The sequence below is a fragment of the Schistocerca cancellata genome, chromosome 1 (assembly GCF_023864275.1).
Source record: "Schistocerca cancellata isolate TAMUIC-IGC-003103 chromosome 1, iqSchCanc2.1, whole genome shotgun sequence".
Classification (NCBI taxonomy): Eukaryota; Metazoa; Arthropoda; class Insecta; order Orthoptera; family Acrididae; genus Schistocerca; species Schistocerca cancellata.
The window spans coordinates 1172761367-1172785469 of record NC_064626.1 but is presented as its reverse complement, the minus strand read 5'-3'; the positions used below and the strand labels follow the sequence as shown (position 1 = coordinate 1172785469).

At 41.8% G+C, this 24103-nt stretch overlaps 1 protein-coding gene across 1 annotated transcript in view; it reads right to left on the bottom strand.

Annotated features, from left to right (window-relative positions):
• Positions 1-24103, bottom strand: part of LOC126094110 (ionotropic receptor 25a) — a 216765-nt gene that overhangs the window by 148553 nt on the left and 44109 nt on the right. The window contains exons 3-5 of the mRNA XM_049908770.1: positions 23813-23968; positions 13703-13906; positions 5192-5358 (exon numbers count right to left, since the gene is read on the bottom strand). Of these exons, the coding sequence (XP_049764727.1) occupies positions 5192-5358; positions 13703-13906; positions 23813-23968 (527 nt within the window). The remainder of the gene's footprint in view (positions 1-5191; positions 5359-13702; positions 13907-23812; positions 23969-24103) is intronic.

Here is a 24103-nt window from a genome sequence, read left to right as displayed (position 1 = left end):
GATCTGGATTATTGGTAAAGGCAGCTTCTGTTTGTTCCAGATAGAAGTAATATGTATAAAAGTACTGATTTATGTTAACAGTGGAGGGCTTACCATTTAGAAATTTAGTACAGGTTTTATTCTGTTGTAGGATATTACATTGACACCAGTGTAATTAGGATGTAAGGAAAGGGATGGGGGGGGGGGCGGTCGTTAGGGAGAAGGGGCGGATGGGGAGGCGATGTAGGGTTGGTTGAGTGGTTACTTGTTTTGAACTAGTAGATCTTCAACGTTCTGAAGGAAAAATTTGTTTCTCAGTTCAATTTGGTCACTGAGTAGGTAGTCAGATGCTGTATTTGGTAGATAAATATTTCAGTTTCTTCAAGAAGATCGTGCCTTTGTTGGCATAATAGAGTATTTGGTGATTTTGTTAGATGTTGTTTTCAGAATGATTGTGTTGACAAGATGTGAAGCAAAGCTGGATTTTAAGATGGAGTGCCTCTATGTGTTCTTTAAATCTTGTTGTGAAGCTTCTACCAGGTTGCCCAATGTAGAAGCTTGGACATGAGTTGCAAATGAACTTGTATACACCTGACTTTTGATACTGTTGTGTAATGGTTTTGGTGCTGTGTATGATTTTATTTTGTATTTCGTTGTTGGCGAAGAAGCTTATTTTTATGTTGTATGTCTTGAAGAGGTTAGCAGTTTGGTGAGAAATCTTCCCTATCCGTAATGGATAAGCATAATCAATTTTTTTCTGTTCTGCAAGCCAGTCGAAAATAAAACCTGTTGAGCTATACTATATTTATGGAAGCATTTTTCAAGCGAACATTGTTTTTACGTCTAGTGTTCAGTGAATGAATGCGGCAGTTTCTTTCGAATGCGTCGATATTGTCAACAACAAATCACATGATGGAATATAATATATGTAAAGGAGTGCCAGAGTTAGATTTCTGGGACACCTGGACAGCGGCCTACTCGAAGTTCGCGAACTGTCACCACAGATCAGTCTGACTGACCTTTTCTGGGCTAAGAATATTCTTTGTAAGTGCACAGTGTTGTCCTAAAATGTAACCTCAGATGAGATAATAAAGTAAAAGTAAACAAAATAAACAAGCTTTCGCGTTTCAGTGCCAGAGAAAGTGGAGATGGTAGCATTCAGTTTCTGCACAAATTCTTCAGTGTGATACTTTGAAAAAGCCGTTCCCTCTACCCTCAGTGCCAACTGTCTTACCTCCTCGAATACATTGGTTCCCGTCAGATCAGTGAAGTTAAGCAACGTCGGTCGTGGACGGTACTTGGATGCGCAATCGCCCGAGTACACCACGTGCTGCTGGCTGCTATGCCTTTGTCTTCCTCGCAGGGGGTAACAGGGGTGGTGGCGTGCAATTCCTGATCAACAGAATGCGCGGATGTCTTCGATTAAATTCCAAACCTCTCCCCAGTGCCTCGTGACGTGGCGACTTGCGACACTATCGGTGGTGATCTCTGCGTCGCATGTGGACCTTAAATTCGGAGGCACCGAGGAATGGAATGAAGTGCGGTGAAGTAGCCACTGTTTGGGGTCACCTGCGCCTGCGTCTGCGTCTGCGTCTGCGTCAGGAGCCGCCGCAGTGGTCAAAAGACGCCCAATGCCCTAATTACAGCAATGGATCCAGAACAGATTCCTGTGGCGACCTCCCGCCCCCAACTTCACAAGAACCGAGTCACGTTTAAACCTCTCCTGTGTTTGTTGATGCTCGACGACAGCATGGGTGTGTGTGATGTCCTTAGGTTAGTTAGGTTTAAGTAGTTCTAAGCCTAGGGGACTGATGACCTCAGATGTTAAGTCCCATAGTGCTTAGAGCCATTTGAGCCCTCGGAGTCTCCCAGCCATACGACATCCCTTTTATCCATCCTCAGTTCTAAGAATTTCAAATGTTCGACTTCACTCACTGTTTGACAACAATGCAACAATAAAATCTCGCTATTACAAGAGTTCAGTGTCAGAACCTGTATGTACTGCGTTTTGTTGCAGCCAAGCGTTAACAGCTTCTATTAAAGCAACGTCCTGTTGTTACTGACTACCCTATTTTTTACCCCTTTGAAGTCCCAAATGTGTTCTATCGGCTTCAGATCAGGCGAATATGGTGGCCAAGCAATCAAGAACAGTTCACTGTCAGACTCCTGAAAACACTGAAGCATTATTCTGGCCTTATGGCACAGACAGTTAACCAATCGGAACATACCATCGGCTTGTGGAAGACATCAAGCCTGAAAGGATGTACGTGGTCCACAGTAATGTTACGGAGTTCTTAGCTTTCGTGGTGCTCTCGATTATTACCATGGGTTCCATTGAGACCCAGCTGAATTTCCCCCATATCATAATACTGCACCCCACAGGCCTGCATACGTGACGCAATGCATGTTTCTTGTAGGCGTCCGTCTGGATGATGGCGTATCCAGAGAAGATCATCGACCCTGTGTAACAAGGAATGAGATTCATCTGAGCAGGTGACACGTTGCTATTGATACACGGTCCAGTGCTGATGGCCCATGCCCACTGTAATCCTAATACTGACCATGTCGTTGGTCAACATGGGAACGCATGAGGCTATTGAGCTCACGTTCAACAACCTGCACTGGCCGATGTGCTTCGAAGCATTTCTGCCTGCACTAGCGCTGTAAAGGGTGGTCATAATTAAATTTTCACTACTTGATTCAGTACAGACGGAGAATTATTTACCGTGTGGGTACCCAAATTTATAGGGGTGGTGTTCAGACTATGTGCTGCAGGATTTACGTTGTTAGTAGTGTTAGTGTCAAGACTCGCAGGTAGGCGCCAGTACTGGTACGGCGGCGTAGTTTTGAAACAGCACCAGGGTGCATTACAGTTGCGGACAGTCAGTGTGGTTCTGGACAAGATCTGCAGGGCTTTACTCGTAAAGTTGTTTTATCACAGCAACAGCCATGGTACTGCTAATCTTCGCGAGTATCGACGCGTTAAAGGAATACAGAGAAGTCCAATATTGTCACTGGGATTGAAGAACATGATTCGGAAGTTCGAAATAACTGGCGATTTGGGAAATGCTCCTGGGAGAGGCCGACGGCCAATAGTACCGCAAATTGTTGAATACGTTCTGTTGCCATGGCTGAGAATGCTGGAACCAATGTGCAGTCTTCAAACAATGCACGAGCTGTGTCGCGACAGCTGAACATTCCATGGTCCACCATTCTAAAAGTACTGTGAACAATTGTGAAATATTATCCATACAAACCTAATATTACTCGCCAGTTTTTGCCACGTGACACAGACATTTGATTAGACTTTGATCTTAGATTTCTGCATGGGTTGAAGTTGACGACATGTGACCTTGGGATATTTTGCGGAGTGAAGAAGCACACTAGACGCTCACTGGGGCAGTCAACATTGACATTTGTCGCATACAGGGGATCGTGAAAACCAATGAACGTTCAAAAACTTCCCCCTCATAATGAAGCGTCACTGTGTGGTGTGGCTTCACGGCACAGTTCACGACTGGTCCATTTTTCTTTGAGGAACTCTGACCCCGACGACAAGCGACGTGCAGCGTGAACGGCACACGTTACTATGATCTGCTTCGCCAACATGTGGTCCCTGTCTATTGGAGAGAGGTGCTTTGGACTAAACTGTTTTGATACACGATGGAGATCCAACTCACATTGCTCATGAGGTCATTCTGTTACTTCTTAACACATTTGGAGAAAACCGAATCATTCAACGATCGTTCCAAACTGTGTGGCCACCAAGATCACCAGATTTGAACCCGCGCGATTTCTGGCTGTGGGGTCATCTGAAGGACGAGGTTTATCAACGGGCCACAACATCCGTTGGAGGTTGTAGATGAGCACAGCGAGAGATGTAGCCAACATCCCACCCGAGATGTTTCAGGCAGCCGTAGAGCAATCTCTAGTGCGGTTCCAGGCTGTCGTGGATGCAGGTGGTCGTCGTCACATTGAGCGACGTTTGTAATCTGGAACGCAAACATCACATTAACAAATGTTACCTTCTCATATGGAAATTAAAATGTATCTCTTCTTCTTGGTTTATTCATAGTTCCTTATTCTTATTTTTATGGGGTCCCTCTGAAGTAGCAAATAAAATAACGACAACCCCGCTGTACTCTGTCTTACTTTAAAGAACAGGCAAACCTCTGACCTCCACATTGTGTGACGAAGTGTCGACATCCAACAACCTTGTTTCCATAGGTACTCACGACAGTAGCATGCGACCAGCCAACCAGTTTCTCCTTTTCCAAGATGATCGTTTCCACTCACCACACTATAACAATGTGCCATTCGTAAGACTGGTCCATTTTTCTTTGAGGAACTCTGACCCCAAGGACAAGGACGTGCAGTGTGAACGGCACACGTTACTATGATCTGCTTCACTGGATTTCCCCATTTGCATACGGTGTAGTCGCCAGAATGATTCCAATTTACCTCTATTCGACTAATATACTTCTCTTAGCGCAAAATGTACCCGCAGTGCCACCAGGTGTCATTCAATCTCGCAGTATGCATTGATGGTATGATTCATCAATGTACCATGTGCTTCTTACTAACGGTTGGTACGGAGACAGACACTCAAATTCTCTCTGTATGCCCATCTTTTTAGAGAAGGCTGCGGAACTCGGCTGTTCGATACAGGATGTCAAATTAAACACCTTTCAACCTTCTAGTTTCCAAACTTATTTTATTTGGCTACCGGCTGCAGCGTTTTACTACACCATCTTCAGGTCCCTAATCGACGTGTACGAAGATTATACCTCAGTTGTGATCAAAACAGTTGGCAGATGATGATTGAAGTGACCGCTGGAGCAAAAATCTACTAATACCCCTGCTTTTATCACAACCGAGGTAGAATCTTCCGGTTATGGGGCTGAAGATGGCGTAGTAAAATGCTGAAACTGGTAGCCAAATAAGTTTGGGAACTAGACGGCTCAAAGGTGTTTAATTTGATTCAAATTCTCCGTTGCAGGAGGTTAGGTTTCTGGTGTCGCAGATATATTGCTATGTGTGTCTTTTTTTTTTAATCTACTGATATCAGCAAATAAGATCATAATCTCTGACTGAGTAAATTTTACTGATGTAACATTACAGAAAAAAATACGAGAGCTGCGCTGTTCTGAGAGGTGCGGGTGGAACAGCTTTATGCAGCAATTGCGCTAACTGGCGTGGGACATCGACTTACCTTGGAGTAGAGTTCGCTCATGTGGGCCGTATCGGCGAAGATAACGAAGTAGGAGGCGACGGGCCGCATGTCCTTGAGCCGGTTCACCGTCTCCGTTTCCAAGCCGTTCAGGGCGATCACTCGCAGCACTGAGTTGCCGATCAGGTGGTACAGCGCCTGGTCCAGTTCTGGGAAAACAGCACGCAGAATGACGTACAGGCATGCCAAGTCTGACGCAGTAGTGGTGTATAGTGCACCCAATACAACATGGCCCATAAAGTGGCGGCAACAGCAGTGGTGGGAGGTTCTGTTGCGAGCAGGTGCCGTGCAGTAGGTGAGGCACATCTTTTGATTAAAAATTAATGACGTTACACGTAATCCTAACGTGTCTATGATATACCCTCCAGACACTTATTGTGTACGGAAACTGTGACACTGTGCAATGTAAGACAGAGGTAGAAGAAATGATAGTGTATAAAGTGAACGACGCGGCAGCCGAGAGACAAATGAATGTGACTGAGTTGCCTGATACTCAGGGTTGCCAGACAACGACGACGAAGGAATATCGAGTGGGGGGTGGGGAAATCGTACAGTCACAAATTTTTGTACGGTGGCAGGTGGGACGGTCATGATCAACAAACTTAAAATCTTGACCGGTGGGATGTGAGCGTGGGAGTTGAGATGGGGGTCGCTTAGAGGTTACTTTTTTAGGTTTTTCTTGAGTTTCTCGAAAACTGCGGCATCCAGAAAAAAATGTCCCTCAGTACATATTGCTGCAAAAAAGGTCTTACGTGATTGCAGGATTCCTCGGCCTATTCCAATGATAAAATCTTCTCGGGTGATCAGCCGAGTGCTGGCGTCGTCTTGTCGCAACGTTTCAGTGAGATTCGTACCCATCATTTTCAGGCGAAGTCCCTGAGAAGATTTTATCACCAAAAAAGGTCCTATTCCTTCAAAACTAATAGTTTCTGCGTTTCAGCAAATGAAAAATCTCAGGTGATTAAAGACAGTGTTGTAATTGTATAAATTTTATATTTATTATTATATGAAGTGAGTTAAGAATAAATATTAAATGTGTGTACCATATCTAAGTGCACTAAGTGTAGTAGAACTGTAATAATATCTAAATTGTGTTCTGGGGGTGTAATAGGGTGGAAAGTTGAGGGTGGAGGTTGTTAGAAGCATGAGGGAAGGTACGTCACTGGATTCTTGTCATGCACTTCCCTCCTTCATAGGTCTGCAAAACGAAGAGCGAGCAGGCATTTTCCCATTCCCTCTGCCGCAATGAAGGTGTTTCAGAAAGTTATACCGACCCTTCTGCAGTTCACTTTATGGATCACTGGGGATGCAGCGTGCAGACATGCTACAAAGTGCGTTGTGCTAGCTAGGCTGCTTGTAGCACTTTGTGACTAACAATAGAGACCTTCTGCTGATTTCATGCGATATTTTGCAACCACTCTCAGCAATGCTCGACGGTCCCTGTCCATCAGTACAGGAGGTCCTCCTAGTCTTGGTTTAGCCATGGCGGTTCGTTTGCGTTTCTACTTCACAGTCACATCACAACAACGTTAGAATGGCCGAAATGCCCCTGATGGACTTATTATTCGGGTGACATTAAGTAACCAGTGCTTCTTCGAAGTCATCGAGCTCTTCTGATCAACCTATCGTGCTCTTATTGCTTCTCTAGTGACAGCATATACTTTTATTCTGGCACGTCCTTCCCTCGTGAACATTTAGTGGTCAATTCCGCATTTCATAGGGCGTCCATATACTTTTGATCAGAGAGTGAATAGTATGTTAGTGTTGCGGTCTTCAGTCCGAAGACTGATTTGATGCATCTCTATCCTGTGCAAGCCCCTTCATATCCGAGTAACTACTGAAACCTACAACATCTGAATCTGCTTACTTTACGATTTTTAACCCCCCCCCCCCTTTCCACAGACACACACACACACACACACACACACACACACACACACACACACACACACACACACTTCCTTCCAATACTAAATTGGTGATCCCTTCACGCCTCAGAGTGTGTCCTACCAACCTGCCCTTCATCTAGTCAGGTCGTGCCACAAATTTCTTTTCTCCCCAATTCTGTTCCGCGTACCTCCTCATTAGTTACGAGATTTACCCATCTAATCTTCAGCATTCCTCTGTAGCACCCGATTTCAAAAGCTCCTATTCTCTTTTTGTCTAAACAGTTTACTGGCCAAGTTTCAATTCCACGCATGGCTATACTCCATACAAATACTTTCAGAAAATACTTCCTGACACTTAAATGTATACTCGATGTTAACAAATTTCTCTTCTTCAGAAACGCTTTTCTTGGCATTGTCAGTTTAGATGTTATATTCTTTGTGCTTCGACCATCATCAGTTATTATGCTGCCCAAAAAAGAAAACTCATCTACTTTTTTAAGTGCCTCACTTCCTTATTTAACTCCCTCAGTATCACCTGATTTAATTCGACTACTTCCATTACCCTCGTTTTGATGTTCATCTTATATCCTCCTCTCTAAACACTGTTCATGCCCTTCAACTCCGCTCCCAAGTCCATTGCCGTCTCTGACAGAATTTTAATATCATCGGCAAACCTCAAAGCTTTATCTCTTCTCCCAGGACTTTTAATTCTTACTCGAAATTTTTCTTTTGTTTTCTTTACTGCTTGCGCAATATACAGATCGAATAACATCGAGGATAGGCTACGACCCTGGCTCAATCCCTTCTCAACCAATGCTTCCCTTTCATGCCCCTTCACTCTTGTAACCACCGCCTGCTTTCTGTAGAAGTTGTAAACAGCTTTTCGCTTTCTGGAATTTAAACCTGTCACATTTAAAATTTGAAAGAGAGCATTCCAGTCAACACATTAAAAAGTTTTCTCTAAGTGGTTCATGGTGTGGGTTCCTGTAGTCATGTCCTAGTTCATGAACCACGGGCAACGTATGAGTGGCCAAGTAAGTGGTCCCGACAGTCGGGACACCGGTTACTTCGGAATAAGGCTGGGCATCTCGGACATATTCTGAGTCGTGGTCACCTTTGTGCTCATACGGCAAAGACTACCAAATCCACCGGTTAGTCCGTCAGCCGTTAGGGGTAAAACCCAATGGGACTCGGGGCAAGTAAGGCTAGCAACGTGCTTCCCTGGTACTTTAAATATGATGCTGGCAACAATGAGAGCAAAATGCCTCGGACCTTTGGAGGTGACGGAGTCCCACCTCTAACTGACAAACCAGGGACTCCTAAGATACGACTTGGCAAACAAATGGTAATGAGATGGGGAGCTATTAATATCAATGGGGGCTACTCTGGGAAGAAGGTAGAGCTGGCAGAGGCTGCAAGTAAGATGGGGCTGGACGTTTTAGCTGTTAGTGACATTCGGGTAAGGGGTGAGAAAGAAGAGGAAGTGGGAGAATACAAGGTCTACCTGTCAGGAGTCAAAGCAGGAATAGCACAATGGGGAGTAGGGCTTTACATCAGGAAATAAATGGAACCCAGCGTAGTTGCAATAAGGTATGTAAACGAACGACTGATGTGGATAGATTTGACAGTGTCTAGCAAGAAAATTAGGATTGTATCAGTATATTCGCATTGTGAAGGGACAGATCAAGATAAGATGGATAGTTTTTATGAGGCACTCAGTGATGTAGTTGTTAGAGTAAGGACAAGGACAGTGTTCTGCTCATGGGTGATATTAACGCCAGGATTGGAAATCGAACAGAAGGGTATGAAAAGGTTATGGGTAAATTTGGAGGGGATATGGAGGCCAACAGGAACGGGAAACAACTCTTGGATTTCTGTGCCAGTATGGGCTTAGTAATCACAAACTCCTTTTTTAAACATAATAACATTCACCGGTATACTTGGGAAGGCAGGGGAACAAGATATGTCAATGACTATATAATAACAGATCAGGAATTCAGGAAGGCTGTGAGGGACACACGTGTATTCAGGGGATTCTTTGATGACACTGATCATTATTTAATCTGCAGTGAAATTGGGATTGTGAGGCCGAAAGTGCAGCAGGTCAGGTCCATATGTAGGAGGATAAGAGTGGAGAAACTTCAGGATAAGGAAATCAGGCAGAAGTACATAACAGCGATCTCAGAAAGGTACTAGTTAGTTGAATGTAGTCAATTACAGTCATTGGAAAAGGAATGGACAAGGTACAGGGACACAGTACTAGAAGTGGCTAAAGAATGTCTTGGAACAGTAGTGTGTAAAAGTAGGATGAAGCAAACAGCTTGGTGAAATGATACAGTCAAGGCAGCCTGTAAAAGGAAAAAGAAGGCGTATCAAAAATAGCTACATACCAGAACCCAGATAGACAGAGAAATTTATGTTGAAGAAAGAAACAAAGCCAAACAGATAATTGCAGCATCCAAGAAGAAATCGTGGGAAGACTTTGGAAACAGGTTGGAGACTATGGGTCAAGCTGCTGGAAAACCATTCTGGAGTGTAATTAGCAGTCTTCGAAAGGGAGGTAAGAAGGAAATGACAAGTATTTTGGACAGGTCAGGAAAACTGCTGGTGAATCCTGTGGATGCCTTGGGCAGATGAAGGGAGTATTTTGAAGAGTTGCTCAATGTAGGCGAAAATGCGATCAGTAATGATTCAGATTTCGAGGTAGAATGGGATAGGAATGATGATGGAAATAGGATCACATTTGAGGAAGTGGAAAAAATGGTCAATAGATAGCAGTGCAATAAAGCGGCTGGGGTGGATGAAATTAAGTCGGAACTCATCAAATACAGTGGAATGTCAGGTCTTAAATGGCTACACAGGATAATTGAAATGGCCTGGGAGTCGGGACAGGTTCCATTAGACTGGACAAAAGCAGTAATCACACCAATCTTTAAACATGGAAACAGAAAAGATTGTAACAACTACAGAGGTATCTCTTTAATCAGCGTTGTGGGTAAAATCTTCTCAGGTATTGTTGAAAGGAAAGTGCGAGTATTAGTCGAGGACCAATTGGATGAAAATCAGTGTGGGTTTAGGCCTCTTAGAGTTTGTCAGGACCAGACCTTTAGCTTACGGCAAATAATGGAGAAGTGTTATGAGTGGAACAAGGAATTGTATCTACGCTTTATAGATCTAGAAAAGGCATATGACCGGGTTCCTAGGAGGAAATTATTGTCTGTTCTACAAGATTATGGAATAGGAGGCAACCTTTTGCAAACAATTAAAGGTCTTTACATGGATAGTCAGGCAGCAGTTAGCGTTGACGGTAAATTGAGTTCATGGTTCAGAGTAGTTTCAGGGGTAAGACAAGGCTGCAACCTGTCTCCACTGTTGTTCATATTATTTATGGATCATATGTTGAAAACAATAGACTGGCTGGGTGAGATTAAGATATGTGAACACAAAATAAGCAGTCTTGCATATGCGGATGACTTAGTTGTGATGGCAGATTCGATTGAAAGTTTGCAAAGTAATATTTCAGAGCCAGATCAGAAATGTAAGGACTATGGTATGAAGATTAGCATCTCCAAAACGAAAGTAATGTCAGTGGGAAAGAAATATAAACGGATTGAGTGCCAAATAGGAGGAACAAAGTTAGAACAGGTGGACGGTTTCAAGTACTTAGGATGCATATTCTCACAGGATGGCAACATAGTGAAAGAACTGGAAGCGAGGTGTAGCAAAGCTAATGCAGTGAGCGCTCAGCTACGATCTACTCTCTTCTGCAAGAAGGAAGTCAGTACCAAGACTAAGTTATCTGTGCACCGTTCAATCTTTCGACCAATTTTGTTGTATGGGAGCGAAAGCTGGGTGGATTCAGGTTACCTTATCAACAAGGTTGAGGTTACGGATATGAGAGTAGCTAGGATGATTGCAGGTACTAGTAGATGGGAACAATGGCAGGAGGGTGTCCACAATGAGGAAATCAAAGAAAAACTGGGAATGAACTCTATAGATGTAGCAGTCAGGGCGAACAGGCTTAGATGGTGGGGTCATGTTACACGCATGGAAGAAGCAAGGTTACCCAAGAGACTCGTGGATTCAGCAGTAGAGGGAAGGAGGAGTCGGGGCAGACCGAGGAGAAGGTACCTGGATTCGGTTAAGAATGATTTTGAAGTAATAGGTTTAACATCAGAAGAGGTACCAATGTTAGCACTGAATAGGGGATCATGGAGGAACTGTATAAGGGGGGCTATGCTCCAGACTGAACGCTGAAAGGCATAATCAGTCTTAAATGATGATGATGATGATGATGATGATGATGATGATGATAAGTCTACAAACACTATAATCGTAGGTTTGCCGTTACTTAACCTGTCCTCTATGAGAAGCCGAAGGGTCAGTATTGCCTCTGGTGTTCTTATATTTGTCCGGAATCCAAACCATTCTTCCCCGAGGTCGGCTTCTACCAGTTTCTCCATTCTTTTGTAAAGAATTCGTGTTAGTATTTTGCAACTGTGACTTATTAAACTGATAGTTCGGTAATTTTCACATCTGTCAGGATCTGTTTTCCTTGGAGTTGGAACTATCATGTATTGTACATCGTGAAACAAGTACAGGAATCTCAAAAGCCGGACATTATACAGGGCGTTTCCGTAAGAGCGTGCAAAAATGTAACAGGACGTAGAGAACGCGTCGCTGAACAATGTGAGACAGGGAACTTGAGGTCGGAGAAGCCAGGTGAAGGAGATATGGAAATAAACTTGTCTGCTGCTTTGTCTAGCATTATCGTTTTCCAGTTTATTTACAGCTAACATGTGTACAAATTTAACTATGTATATTTTTTATTCCGTACAAGAAAACAAGCAGGACGAGCCTGATTACTAGGAAGTGATGATGCTGTATTTCTTGGTCGTTGGATTGGGAGAGTAGGTCCTATTCCACGCCCTGCGAGGTCACCTGACCTGGATCGCCTTGATTACTTCCTATGAGGTTATCTATAGTCACTTCTGTGTGAGACCCCAGTCGATACGCAGATGGAATTTGTTGCCCTAATTGTAGCTGCCTGAGATGTGATTCGAAACAGACCAGGGATATTTGTCAGGGTACGTCAGAATCTTGTTCGCGGTTGTCATGCTTGCATTGAGGCTGATGACTGTCAGTTTCAGCAGAGTTTGTAAGATACAGTACAAATGGCACGTTCATTGTATCAGTGCAGTTAACTAATGTAAATAAAAAAGCACACAGAAATGTGGTTTTTATCCTACTATCTACTGAAGCTGGCTTCTCCGACCCCAGGTTCCCTACCTCAATTTGTTCACAGGAGCATCCACCACGTTCTGCTACATTTTTGCGCACGCTTACGGATACACCTATAATGCATCAAAAATCTTTATCGAGACAGATAATACTGAAGCAGACTTTAATCACTCGCTATTGAAGATACTGTCCTGCAGTTTCTCTACTGGCTTTAATAAGGACACACAAAAGTTGACGGCTGTGGAATTACACGCTCCAACAGTTCAGACCTTTAAACTGTATGAAGATTGTTAACACAGATTCCAACAAATATGATACTAGTATTATACAGAAAAAGATCTGTATAACTAGTTCTACAATGATCTTGTGCGCTAACAGATCAGATGGATTTATTCACTGCTATTATTCGTTGTTAAACGTCCAAGATGAAAGGAAATCTTCCATAATTTTATTCTAGAGTGTGTAAAAAAGAATAAACTATCCACGTCGTACAGGATGAGGCAGTTTCAAGTACTTTTGGTTTTCTGAGTTTTAATTTCATCATCGGAATATATTTTCCGTGATTTGATAATTATTGGTGGTTCATGGTTAGTCGTTACAGAGTCTGATTTCGGAGAAAATGTAGAATAGTACCCCAACTAATTGTGATGTAAAATGCAAGCTTTCAAAATGGTTGAAATGGCTCTGAGCACTATGGGACTCAACATCTTAGGTCATAAGTCCCCTAGAACTTAGAACTACTTAAACCTAACTGACCTAAGAACATCACACACACCCATGCCCGAGGCAGGATTCGAACCTGCGACCGTAGCAGTCCCGCGGTTCCGGACTGCAGCGCCAGAACCGCACGGCCACCGCGGCCGGCTGCAAGCTTTCCATGGATTGTACGAGATAAAGAGACAAGACAGAGTTGCTGATTACCAGTAAGGAAATACTGTTTACTAAATTTGTAGTTAACTTTAATTACGATTTACATACTTCTTTTAAAGGAGTTCTGACTGTTATTTATTGATTCATGAAGGAGATTCCAGGGAAAGGTTATAGTGGCTATTATCTGGCACTAGACGATACAGTTATTATTCAGAATAGAATCATTTAGAAGAGGGATATTTCAAGATTTTATACAGGTATATTTTTCAATGTTGTTTCATGGCTTGAATCAATTCCTTCTACAAGCATCACCTATCTCGGACACATTGACAGATAATTTTGAAAATTAAGAGTATTACAAGACATTTTTCTAAAGTAAGACACAGAATGTCATCAAAACCGGCTAATGTAGGAGGTACGTAGTTTTAGAGTGTAAACAAGAGATGTTTCTGCAGTCTACTTCAGTGCTGATAGAAAATGTAACTTACTGTACCTTCCTCTGTGTGAAATATCAGTGCTGCATCAGACGCCTCGCGCGCCTGCAGGTACTTGTCAACGGCGTCCACCAGGTTGGCAAGCGTGGCGTCGAGCCGGAGGTAGGGGAGTCCCCGGTGCTGTGCCTCGTCGCGCAGGCGCCGCCATCCCGTCCACGTGGCGTCCAGCAACGCAGACACGCCCACCGCCAGTTCCCCGCACACTGTGCCGGTCAACTTTTTTAGATTATCACTTCCGCACTTCCACAGCGGTTTAAACCACGCACAACCTATTACGAGGTATCAGTGGAGGGCCACTCGAAATGTTTTCGTCATTAAACTATTTTAGAACGAGAGAAAATCAGCATGAACCTCTTGTTGTAACATTCTGTATTACGGTTCTCTTCTCTTGGTATTCACTGACTGAGCGTAGGAACAAATTAAGTGCCTGTGTATGAGTTGTTATTTTATTTACATGTCTGATACTAAAATTGCCTGGACATCGAGGAATTTGGTAAAATTCTCTCTGAAAGTTCTTCAAAGTGTCGAAGTATGATTTCCCGAGGTATTAACTCAGCATTTACTCTCAATGTTGTGTGTGGACTACTTAGTAGCACACCACTGGGCAACGGAAGCTAGTGTCCACGCAGGGTACGTTGGCCGATGCGCAGTGACCAATATTCGTCCAAAGCGCTGGGCGAAATCATTCGTTTGTTCCGAAGGAGAGGCCCATATTGTTTGCCGCCTTTCGTCCGGTCGGCAATGGCAGAATGATGACACACGCCTTGCAATCTTTCTCAAACGATTCGGTAAAAATATTTCATTTTTTACTTATAGCTTTATATGCCAGGTTCATGATGAGGTACCCATCATTTCGTTAATGGTCATAGTTATTGTGATATTTACATGGAAGTAAGACACTGCGCTAAATTAGAAAAAGTTTGCAATGAAAAACATATGTCGCTATGATTTTGCGTTTGGAGCATATTACATAATATGTTGCTGCATATGAAATATCGCTAACATATTAAATTTTTCTTTAGACTTGGGTGGAGACTTCTATCTGTCACAAATCTCGAGAAAACTGGTCAGATGTAGCACATTCATTTGCGAATACGCCACGACAGCGATAAAGCGAGAGTGAAATATCCACAACATTCCTCATGCTTCATAAATGGTTTAAGATATCGAAATGAGGTTTTGGGAAATGATAGCACCCAAAGATGAGAGTATTTTGCCATATTATTATTATGCAAAACTTCATTATCTACCATGTTACTGCACTAAGTAGAGATTTTTTCGATGAAAGAATGTAAATATTAAGGGTTATCGATAGCTGGTGAAACAAGAAATGCCATCAGTTTTGGAAAAAACATAAGTGAAGACATTACACATTTATATTGTGACAAGGATGTGCTTTTTCATAAGATACTGACTTTACTTTTCCTCAGCTCCTCACTTAATAAATTTAAACCAATGTTTCAGAATTCTCTCGTAATTTCGTCTGTACAAAATACTAGTGGCGTGAGACTCTGTAAACTCAGCTTGATTTTGGCAAAAGAAGCAAATTTGAACATAGAAACAAGAGAAATGCGTAGGTTTTACTTACAATTCGCCACTCGTGACACTTTTCTGAAAGCTACAAATGGTTTACAAGCCAGACGAAAATAAATCGCTGCACTTTTGGTGAAATTCTTTTTAGATAGTAACCAAAGTAGAGATGACAGATCTTTTTGAATGTTCACCATACAAATACGGGCGCCGAGGGGCCCCACTTAATATTTACAAAAAAATGTGAGTGTAGGCTTCGGTTTAGAACGGTACTTCCCCTCCAGCGCTTGGCATTTCCCCTACAGCGCCTGTCCACAACCCCCACCACTACAGCTCTCCCCAAGCGTGCCCTGCCATCTTCGCATCTACTGGCCACAGCATTCTGCGTGGCCTCCACACTAAGCTCCGATGTGTGGTACCATGTTGGCTAAGTGTTCTCAGACGTTACTTATCATGCGCAGCAAGAGAAAACTCACTAATAAAAGTATTTGAGGTGTGGTAGGGAGGGGGTTAATGGACTCAGCGCCACTAAAATCCCATTCTCTAAAACCCTAATAGTATACAGTCCTTTCTCATGTTACTGCTATCACCACTAGAAGGGTAACAGACAAAGAGACAATGTGGCAGGGTGATTCCTCTCACCTTTAAAAAAGTGCCGCTTCATTGATATATGGGCAGGTTGGCTGCAAAGTGGTGTAAGTCACAAAAATTGAGCTCACACCACCTATTAGACAAGTAGATGTTTGTGTCTGAAAAGCTGCTTGGGACCCAGTTCAGTAGTTCATACACAGAGAACGCTGAATGTTATTACACTGAAGGTGGCTGCTAGTGCCTTTGCCATCAATTGGTGTACATCCAAGTGCCCATGGTAGTCAGGTCTGCTTGTACTACCTGATAACCTTAATTAGTTGTGTGGCCTTGTTCTGTTGTATGTGAGACATCCATGTTATTATGTTTGTGTTGCTCAAAACTAAAATAATGTAGCTGTGTGTTAAAGACTGCTAAAATATGGATGTGACTGCTGTTATTTCATGGCCGAGAAAGGTTATAAAACATGATAGACATTAATGTGGTATTGAAAAAAGCTTGTGAAACAGTGGCGAGTCATAAAGGTATCATTCAGGTAAACTCATACCACCTAAAATGTTTCGTAATGTAGGCTGCATGTGCTGTAAAGGGTGTTTCCAGTTAAAACGTTTCAACAGTAAATTTGTACATAGTGACATAGTTACTGAAAGCTCACAAATTATTGCAGTGTCATAATTTACTCAAAATTTTAAATTTGTTTCCTCAAAAAGCTGACATTTGGACGTACACTACTCGGCAACCAACTGACCCATACCTGCTATTTAGCCACTTGAGCGAGCATTTGATGTGTCAGAGCAAGAGTTTCTCGTGCATTCTAGTCTCAGAGCTCTGCCTGTCTGCAGGTAGCTCTTGTGGTTTTATTCTGGCCAGTCCATGTCAATTGTGGTAGCTTACAACCATGGTCACATACATACATCCAGAGAATGGGATGGTCTGGGTCTTTCGTCTAAAAAAAGTGCAAGTAAAGTCCTGTCCCTGTTCCACTCCAAGTTCAGCAGTAGTAAGATCTTAACCTTGTCAGTCCTTATCTAGTACATACTCCACATCCAGCTTTGATTTTTCCTAGCTCAGCAGTGTACACTTTACATCATGTGCTTTCTGTGGATATTGTTTTTGTTTCTGCATGTTCCCATTACATGTCAACATCTGCTTGAAGAAAGCTTTTTATCGCAGTATCACCATAGCTTCTACAAATAAAGATAACTGCTGGTTATTTTTAGTAAGTTCGAATCATGATGTGTCTAGAGTACGTTAAAATATGTTAACACCCTACCCTATTGAATAAGTGGTTGTTTATTTCATGACAACAATGCAACTATACATTTTTCTTGATGCAGTACTGGCTCTACATTCGGCAATGACCTATACTTTCACATTCTAATGGCATTGTTCTCATAATTATTTAGGTATTTAGTATGGAGTTTTTTTGAGTTGCACATGTTTCCATTATTATCTAACATAAACAGTATTCACTTTGAACAATATTTTAATTACAATGAATCTCATTCATGTTAGTTGAAGATGAAAGCGAGGTTAAAAATTTTCGATGTATGTAGGAGATTGAAAGGATGAATGACAATTTGTACCAAGCCTGGGATTTGAACAGGGGTCTCACCAGCAAACCACCCTGGCAAAGTGGCTGTGCATAGCTGTGTGGACTATTCTAGTACACTCTTTCCTCAATCCCAATTTCCATTCACACCTCACACCTCACACTGTTTAAGCTTATGGCGAATACCAAGAGGGACGAGGTGTGAGTGGGAATTTGGTTTGAGGAGAGAGGTGTGCCAGGACAGTCTGTGCAGTTGTGCAAAGCCACTCTGCCAGGGTGGCATAGTGGTTACCACATGAGTATTGAGCAGGCCTCAGTAAAAATTTTCATTCATTGCTTTAGCCTGTATAATTTATATATATATATATATATATATATATATATATATATATATATATATATATATATATATATATATATATTAATTTGGCCACCTATGGACCATATACAACTTAAGATTTTTGGTGTTTCTTTTTCTCTTGTCTCTGCTTATATGTCCACACTCTCTTGGGTCAAGTTTGCGGCTCATCTTCTTCATAGTTTGCATTTTCTATCAGTAGCCTGAAGTGATTCCTGCACATATTATTTCTTCTGTAACACCTATTTTGTTGGCATCTTTCTTTACTCCTTCTATCCATTTTACAGTTTCTTTCAGCTTACTAATGTAATTAAAAGTTTTCTTTGTAATCCATGTTTCTTCCATTATTTTTAAATGTCCATAAAATTTTAGCAGTCTCTTCCTCAATTAATCTGTGATCCTTTCTGTATTTTTCTATAAATCTTCATTTCTCCTTTTAATCCACCTATTTTCATTGTTTTTCTCAGGACCTAGAATTTTTCTTAGCGTTTTTCTTTCTCTTTTTTCAAGTTTTCTTAATTCGCCTTTCTTATTCAGTGTTAGGCACTTTGATCTATATGTTGCTTGTGTCCTAATAACCGAATTATAATGTCTAATCTTCGCTTGTATGGACATTGATTTGTTATTGTAGGAGTTTTGTGTTAATATATATGCAAATCCTAACTTTTAGGCCGGCCGCGGTGGTCTAGCGGTTCTGGCGCTGCAGTCCGGTACCGCGGGACTGCTACGGTCGCAGGTTCGAATCCTGCCTCGGGCATGGGTGTGTGTGATGTCCTTAGGTTAGTTAGGTTTAAGTAGTTCTAAGTTCTAGGGGACTTATGACCCAAGAAGTTGAGTCCCATAGTGCTCAGAGCCATTTGAACCATTGAACCTAATTTTTTTTGTTCTTTCTTATTGGCTTGGATCCACTCCCCAAGGTATATGAATTTATCAACTCTTTTAATTTTTCCATACTTTGTTTTCATACACTTTTCTGTATTATGTTTGTGTTCTATATACTCAGCTTTTATAGGTTATTTTAAGCCCAGTCTTTTCAGCAATCTCGTGTAACAGATCAAGCATAACTGTTGTGTCTGTTTGGGTGTCAGTTATCAATGCCTTATCATCCACAAAGGCTAAACATTTAACTTTAAATTTCGTCTTTTCTTGGCCCATACTTATACCATTTGTGCCTGTATTTTTAATATGCTTTCCCATGTTTTTACTGTTTTATCTAAAGCCAAGTTAAAGAGAATTGGGGACAGTCCATCTCTCTGTTGAACTCCTGTTTTGATTTTGAATGGTTCAGAAATTTCGCCTTGAAACTTAATCCTTGATGTTGTATCTGTGAGCGTTTGTTCAGAAGTCTCCTGGCGTTTTCGTCTATCCCTGATTCATAAAGTATCTGGTTGGTTGGTTGGTTTGAGGAAGGAGACCAGACAGCGTGGTCATCGGTCTCATTGGATTAGGGAAGGATTGGGAAGGAAGTCGGCCGTGCCCTTTCAGAGGAACCATCCCAGCATTTGCCTGGAGTGATTTAGGCAAATCACGGAAAACCTAAATCAGGATGGCCGGACGCGGGATTGAACCGTCGTCCTCCCGAATGCGAGTCCAGTGTCTAACCACTGCGCCACCCCGCTTGGTATAAAGTATCTGGAATAGTGTTTGTCTGTCAAATGAGTTGTAGGCCTTCTTGAAGTCTACGAAAGTAACTATTGTATTTTTATCATGTATAGCCCTCAGAGCCATGTGCGGCTCGCGTTCTTGCCTTTCATAACTTGGCGTTTTGTAAGAGCAGTAGTGACGTCTCGTTTCCTTCTTGTGTGAATGGCGCCACTGAGTTTGCTAGTATTGTTTGTCCACGAGTGGCAGCAGCAGCGGTTATCGATAGCCAGTACTGTGGTACTATCTTTGGTGTGGCCACATGTATTTCAAGGTCGTCGTGTGTGGCAGGCAGTTTGGCTTCGGAGGGAGCAGAGAGGAGGTCCGCAGTGCGAGGGCAGGCCGGGATTGCTGGCGGCGTGCAGGCACTGTCGGACCGAGGGGCTGTAGCCGATGACCGAACCCAGGACTTTGAAGTTGAGTGAACCTTATCCAGTAGTGAAACCTCTACCGTTTGAGATCTCGCTGTTGTTTGCATGTATCTGCTCCTAGGGTCGGTCAGACCAACTGCAACAAATGGAGTCTGTCAGGTTGGCGGAAGCTATTAGCCGCCTTCTGCTGCTTGATTTTAGTTTGAATTTAATATTATTATTGTTGAAGTGCAACCAGCGGTATCATACTACCTAGTGGCCGCAAACGCCCCAGTTACCTGCCCTGGAGGTTGGTGTAATTTGCAGCAGTGTACTTTTCCTCATCTTGCAGATGTTGTCCAGCATGGCTCGTAATTTTACAGCTTGCTTGATTTCGGTATGGATAGTTGTTTTCCTTGCGTACCTTGGTTATAGTGGTTCCTTCTGCCTTTTGGTGTTTTAGACACCGGATTCTGGAGATGCAGTGCTGTCTGTCACTTCGCTCTCGCCTGAGTTATTCCATCGTTGTACTGGTTATCTGTCGTTAGGTGGATTTGCTAAGAAGGTTGATCGGCATTTAAACCGTCTATAGTTTGACATGCCCTCCTTAGGTGAACATTGCTCTTGGCTGTCAGTCTCACCGCTCACACAGCTGTAGTCACCTTTCTCAGGTCGATCCAGGGAGCAATGTCTGTGGATCACTTGTCTTACTTGGTCAAGTTGTCATAATTGTTTAAAATTCACCCTAATGTTTTAACATGTAATTGCCCTCCTCACTTGTAATTCAGGCCTTCAGCCATTGAGTTTTCTGAAATTGCTTGTGGCCTTCATCCGATGAATAATTTCGATTTTTTCCTTATCAGGCCTTCAGCTGTTGATTGTGTGTAACTTTGATTGTGGCCTTCTGCTGACAAATAATTTGCAATTCCTTCTTATTAAGGCCTTCAGCCATTACTATAGCTTGTTACACTTTTGATTGTTTAAGAAGAAAATATATTAGTATTTGTTAACTTGTAACTGCCTTCCTCCCTTGTAATTCAGGTCTTCAGCTGTTGACTATTCTGAAGTTGCTTGTGGGCTACAGACAACAAATAATTTTGAATTCTTTCTTAGTAAGCCCTTTAGCAGTCAGTGTAGTAAAATCTTTTAAAATGATTGTTGAAAATTATTTACTCAAATAAAGTGTATGAGTTTACTGTAACCAACGGTAGCTGATTACAGCCCCATCCACAATCCTTGCCTTATCCTGCCTCTCCCTGACTACCAGATCACACTCACTCTCAAAAATGTTTTTAATTTTAAGAATCTCTTCTGCACATGATCTACCTTTTCTAAATCCTGCTTGATAATCTCCTATATTATATCCTGCTTGTTCCTCTACTCTATTTAAAAGTGCTTTAGTCAGTATTTTGTATCTTACTGGTAACGAGGATATACCCCTGTAGTTGTTGGTGTCTGTTTTATCTCCTGTTTCATGGAGAGGATGGATCAAAGCTTGTTTCCAGTCATTGGGTATGATTCCTGTTGTCCAAATGTCTTTAATTACTTTGTGAATTTTCGGCCTTGTGGATAAGTCCCCTAGTGTCCACATTTCTGCTACTGTCCCATCCTCTCCTGGTGCTTTGTTATTCTTCAATGCTTTGATAATCTTTTCTATTTCTTCTACTGTAGGTGGTTCCGATGGCGGATTTTCATGTTGTGGTTTTAGAAATTGCAATCTGTCATTAGGATCTTCACAATTTAATAGATTTTCAAAGCATTCAGCTAAAATTTGGCAGTTCTCCTTATTGCGTAAGACCAAATTTCCATTTTTACCTTTAAAATGTAAACTTGGTGACTGAAATTCTGTTAAAACCTCTTTGAAAGTCTTATAGAAGTCTCTAGTGTTGTTCCTTTTGAAGTCTGAATCCATTTCTTCTAATCTGTCTTCGTCGTATTTTCTTTTCACTGATCTGAAGATTTTTGCTGTCTTTTTCCTTTCTTCTTTAAACTCTTCCCCATATTCATGTTTCTTATTGCTGTTCCATTTTTTCTATGCCTTTAGTCGATTGTCAATTGCTTCACCACGCAGTTCATTCCACCATCTGTGTCCTAGAATTCTTTGTGGTTGGCCCATTTCTTTAACTGACTCTAGCATTGTTTCTTTAAGTTCTTCCATTTTTATTGTGTTTAATATATCACAGAACTTGTCCTGATTTTGCGTCAGATATTTAGTGTTTACTCTTGGAAATCTTTTTGGTTTTGGTTTAGGTTTGTTCGGTTCAACAGGGTCTTTATTTCAGTCAGAGTCTATGTTTAGGCCCTTCCTCACTCTGACATCCGAGATTTCCTCGTAGTTACAAGCCATTATTGCCACATGATCTAACTGATATTCACCTTGATTTGAATTACGTGATACCCACGTTTTCTTCTTTCTTGCAAGTTTCCTGAAAAAGTAGACATTAGTCTTAGGTTAAATTGTTCCCAACAATCTATGAGTCTTTCCCCATTTCTGTTGGTTCTTTCATGTGCTGGATAATCTCCAACTACTGATTTAAATTTTATTTCTTTGCCAACTTTTGCATTAAAGTCGTCCACTAAAATTTTGATATGTCCTTTTGGTAATTTTTATGTTTTGTGTTCTAGCATTTCTCAAAAATCTTCCACTTTGTTAACATTTGTTCTGTTTTGTTGGTTAATAGGTACATGTGCATTTATAATGATGTAATTTTTATTGCCAGACTTAAACACCAGAGATGAAATTCGTTCTGATGCTTAAATTAGTTATTGATTCCATAAGTTGCTGTCCATAATATAGTTTTATTATGGAATTTTTAATGGCTGGTTTTCCTTTGCAGATCCTGTATCAACCTGACTCAAATGCATTTTCATCCAGATACCTTGTTTCTTGAAGTGCTGATATAAGCATATTGCACTGATTGAGGTGTGTCCATTAGGTTTTTTAGTTTTCCAACTTTCACAAGTGTGTTGATGTTCAGAGTCCCCAGTAGGTGTTTTTTTCTTCGATCTTATCCTTGAAGAAGTTCTAGGAAGCTCCAACTCTTCCTTGGATGATGTTCTAGGCTCTCCAGAATCCAAAGGCCTAGTTACACCACCATCACTAGAGATAGAAGATTGGTTACTTCCTGGAGTAGTTTTCCTTTGGAAATTTAAGAACGAACTGCATTCTTATTACATTCTTCACACACCAAGAGCATGTCGGCTTCTTCTGCATTGGTAAACCTCATTGCCCAATCACGATTTATTGCTTGGACTGTCACACACTAACTGACGAGGAAGTCGCAATGCTCTCAAGGAACACAGAAGCACACTGTAAGCAAACATATTAACTTCGTATGTAGCAACTATGCAGATTGAATGGCACAAACAAGTGTCAGTGTGGAAACTTTCCAAAATACTGAATCTTGTAAACGACTCGCACTATAAACCTGCAACAATCACCATTGACATTCTAATTCACCCTACTTATAGTTAGTTAATGTGAAAAGGCATTGTTCCATTTAAAAAGCATACGTTTGCACAAAAAATACACTTTCTAAGTGTTATTACGATCTGGTTATTGGCTGACAGTACAAGCTCGCGACTATGAATCCATTCTGTGAAATCCACTCATCAACAGATCTCCATTTCCACAATATTTGCTGTGCAAGTTTCAGGTGATTGACCTTGTGTTTGGCTAGGTGGAACAATGTGTCACTATATCCTGTTTCAAGAAAGAAGAAGTAACATCACTGTCACTAAAGTCAGAAAACAGTGTAACACAGTGAATTAAATGTAGTTTTCACAAATTGTACCAATTCATATTTCTCATTTGATATTTTTCCAAACAAAATAAAAAGACAATAGTGGTCTGACTCTTACATAGTGATATTGCGTTAAGTGCATGTATGTACAGCTGAAATCCTTTGAAAGGATGGGGCATTTTTTAAAAAAACTATGCATATAAAAAATGTTAAACTATTCTATAACTGTAACTTTCATTATAATTGATTAATTAAAGATTTCATTAAAATGTAAACAAAAAATAAATCAACCTTATCTGATTTATGCATGACTTCGCTGTACTTCTCCACTGGTTGCTGGTACCGACCTTTCTGCTGGAACTCCTCCACCTCGTGCTCGCGGTCCACCTCGATGGCGCTGAGGTCCAGCTGGAGGCGCAGTCCGGCGTAACGCGCCTCCAGGCCGCTAAGGTTGGCGCGCAGTTCGCCCCCCACCCAGGTGGCGTTCACCTCGGTCACCAGCACTGCGCACAAGGGACAGGACAGGCGCACGGTGGCAACAGTCAGCGAGCTCAGCGTGCCGACACAGGATACCCTCCTCCCCCACCCCCCCAGGCGTTACTTGCAGTGCAATGGGCAAAGTCGGGTAGTATCTGACA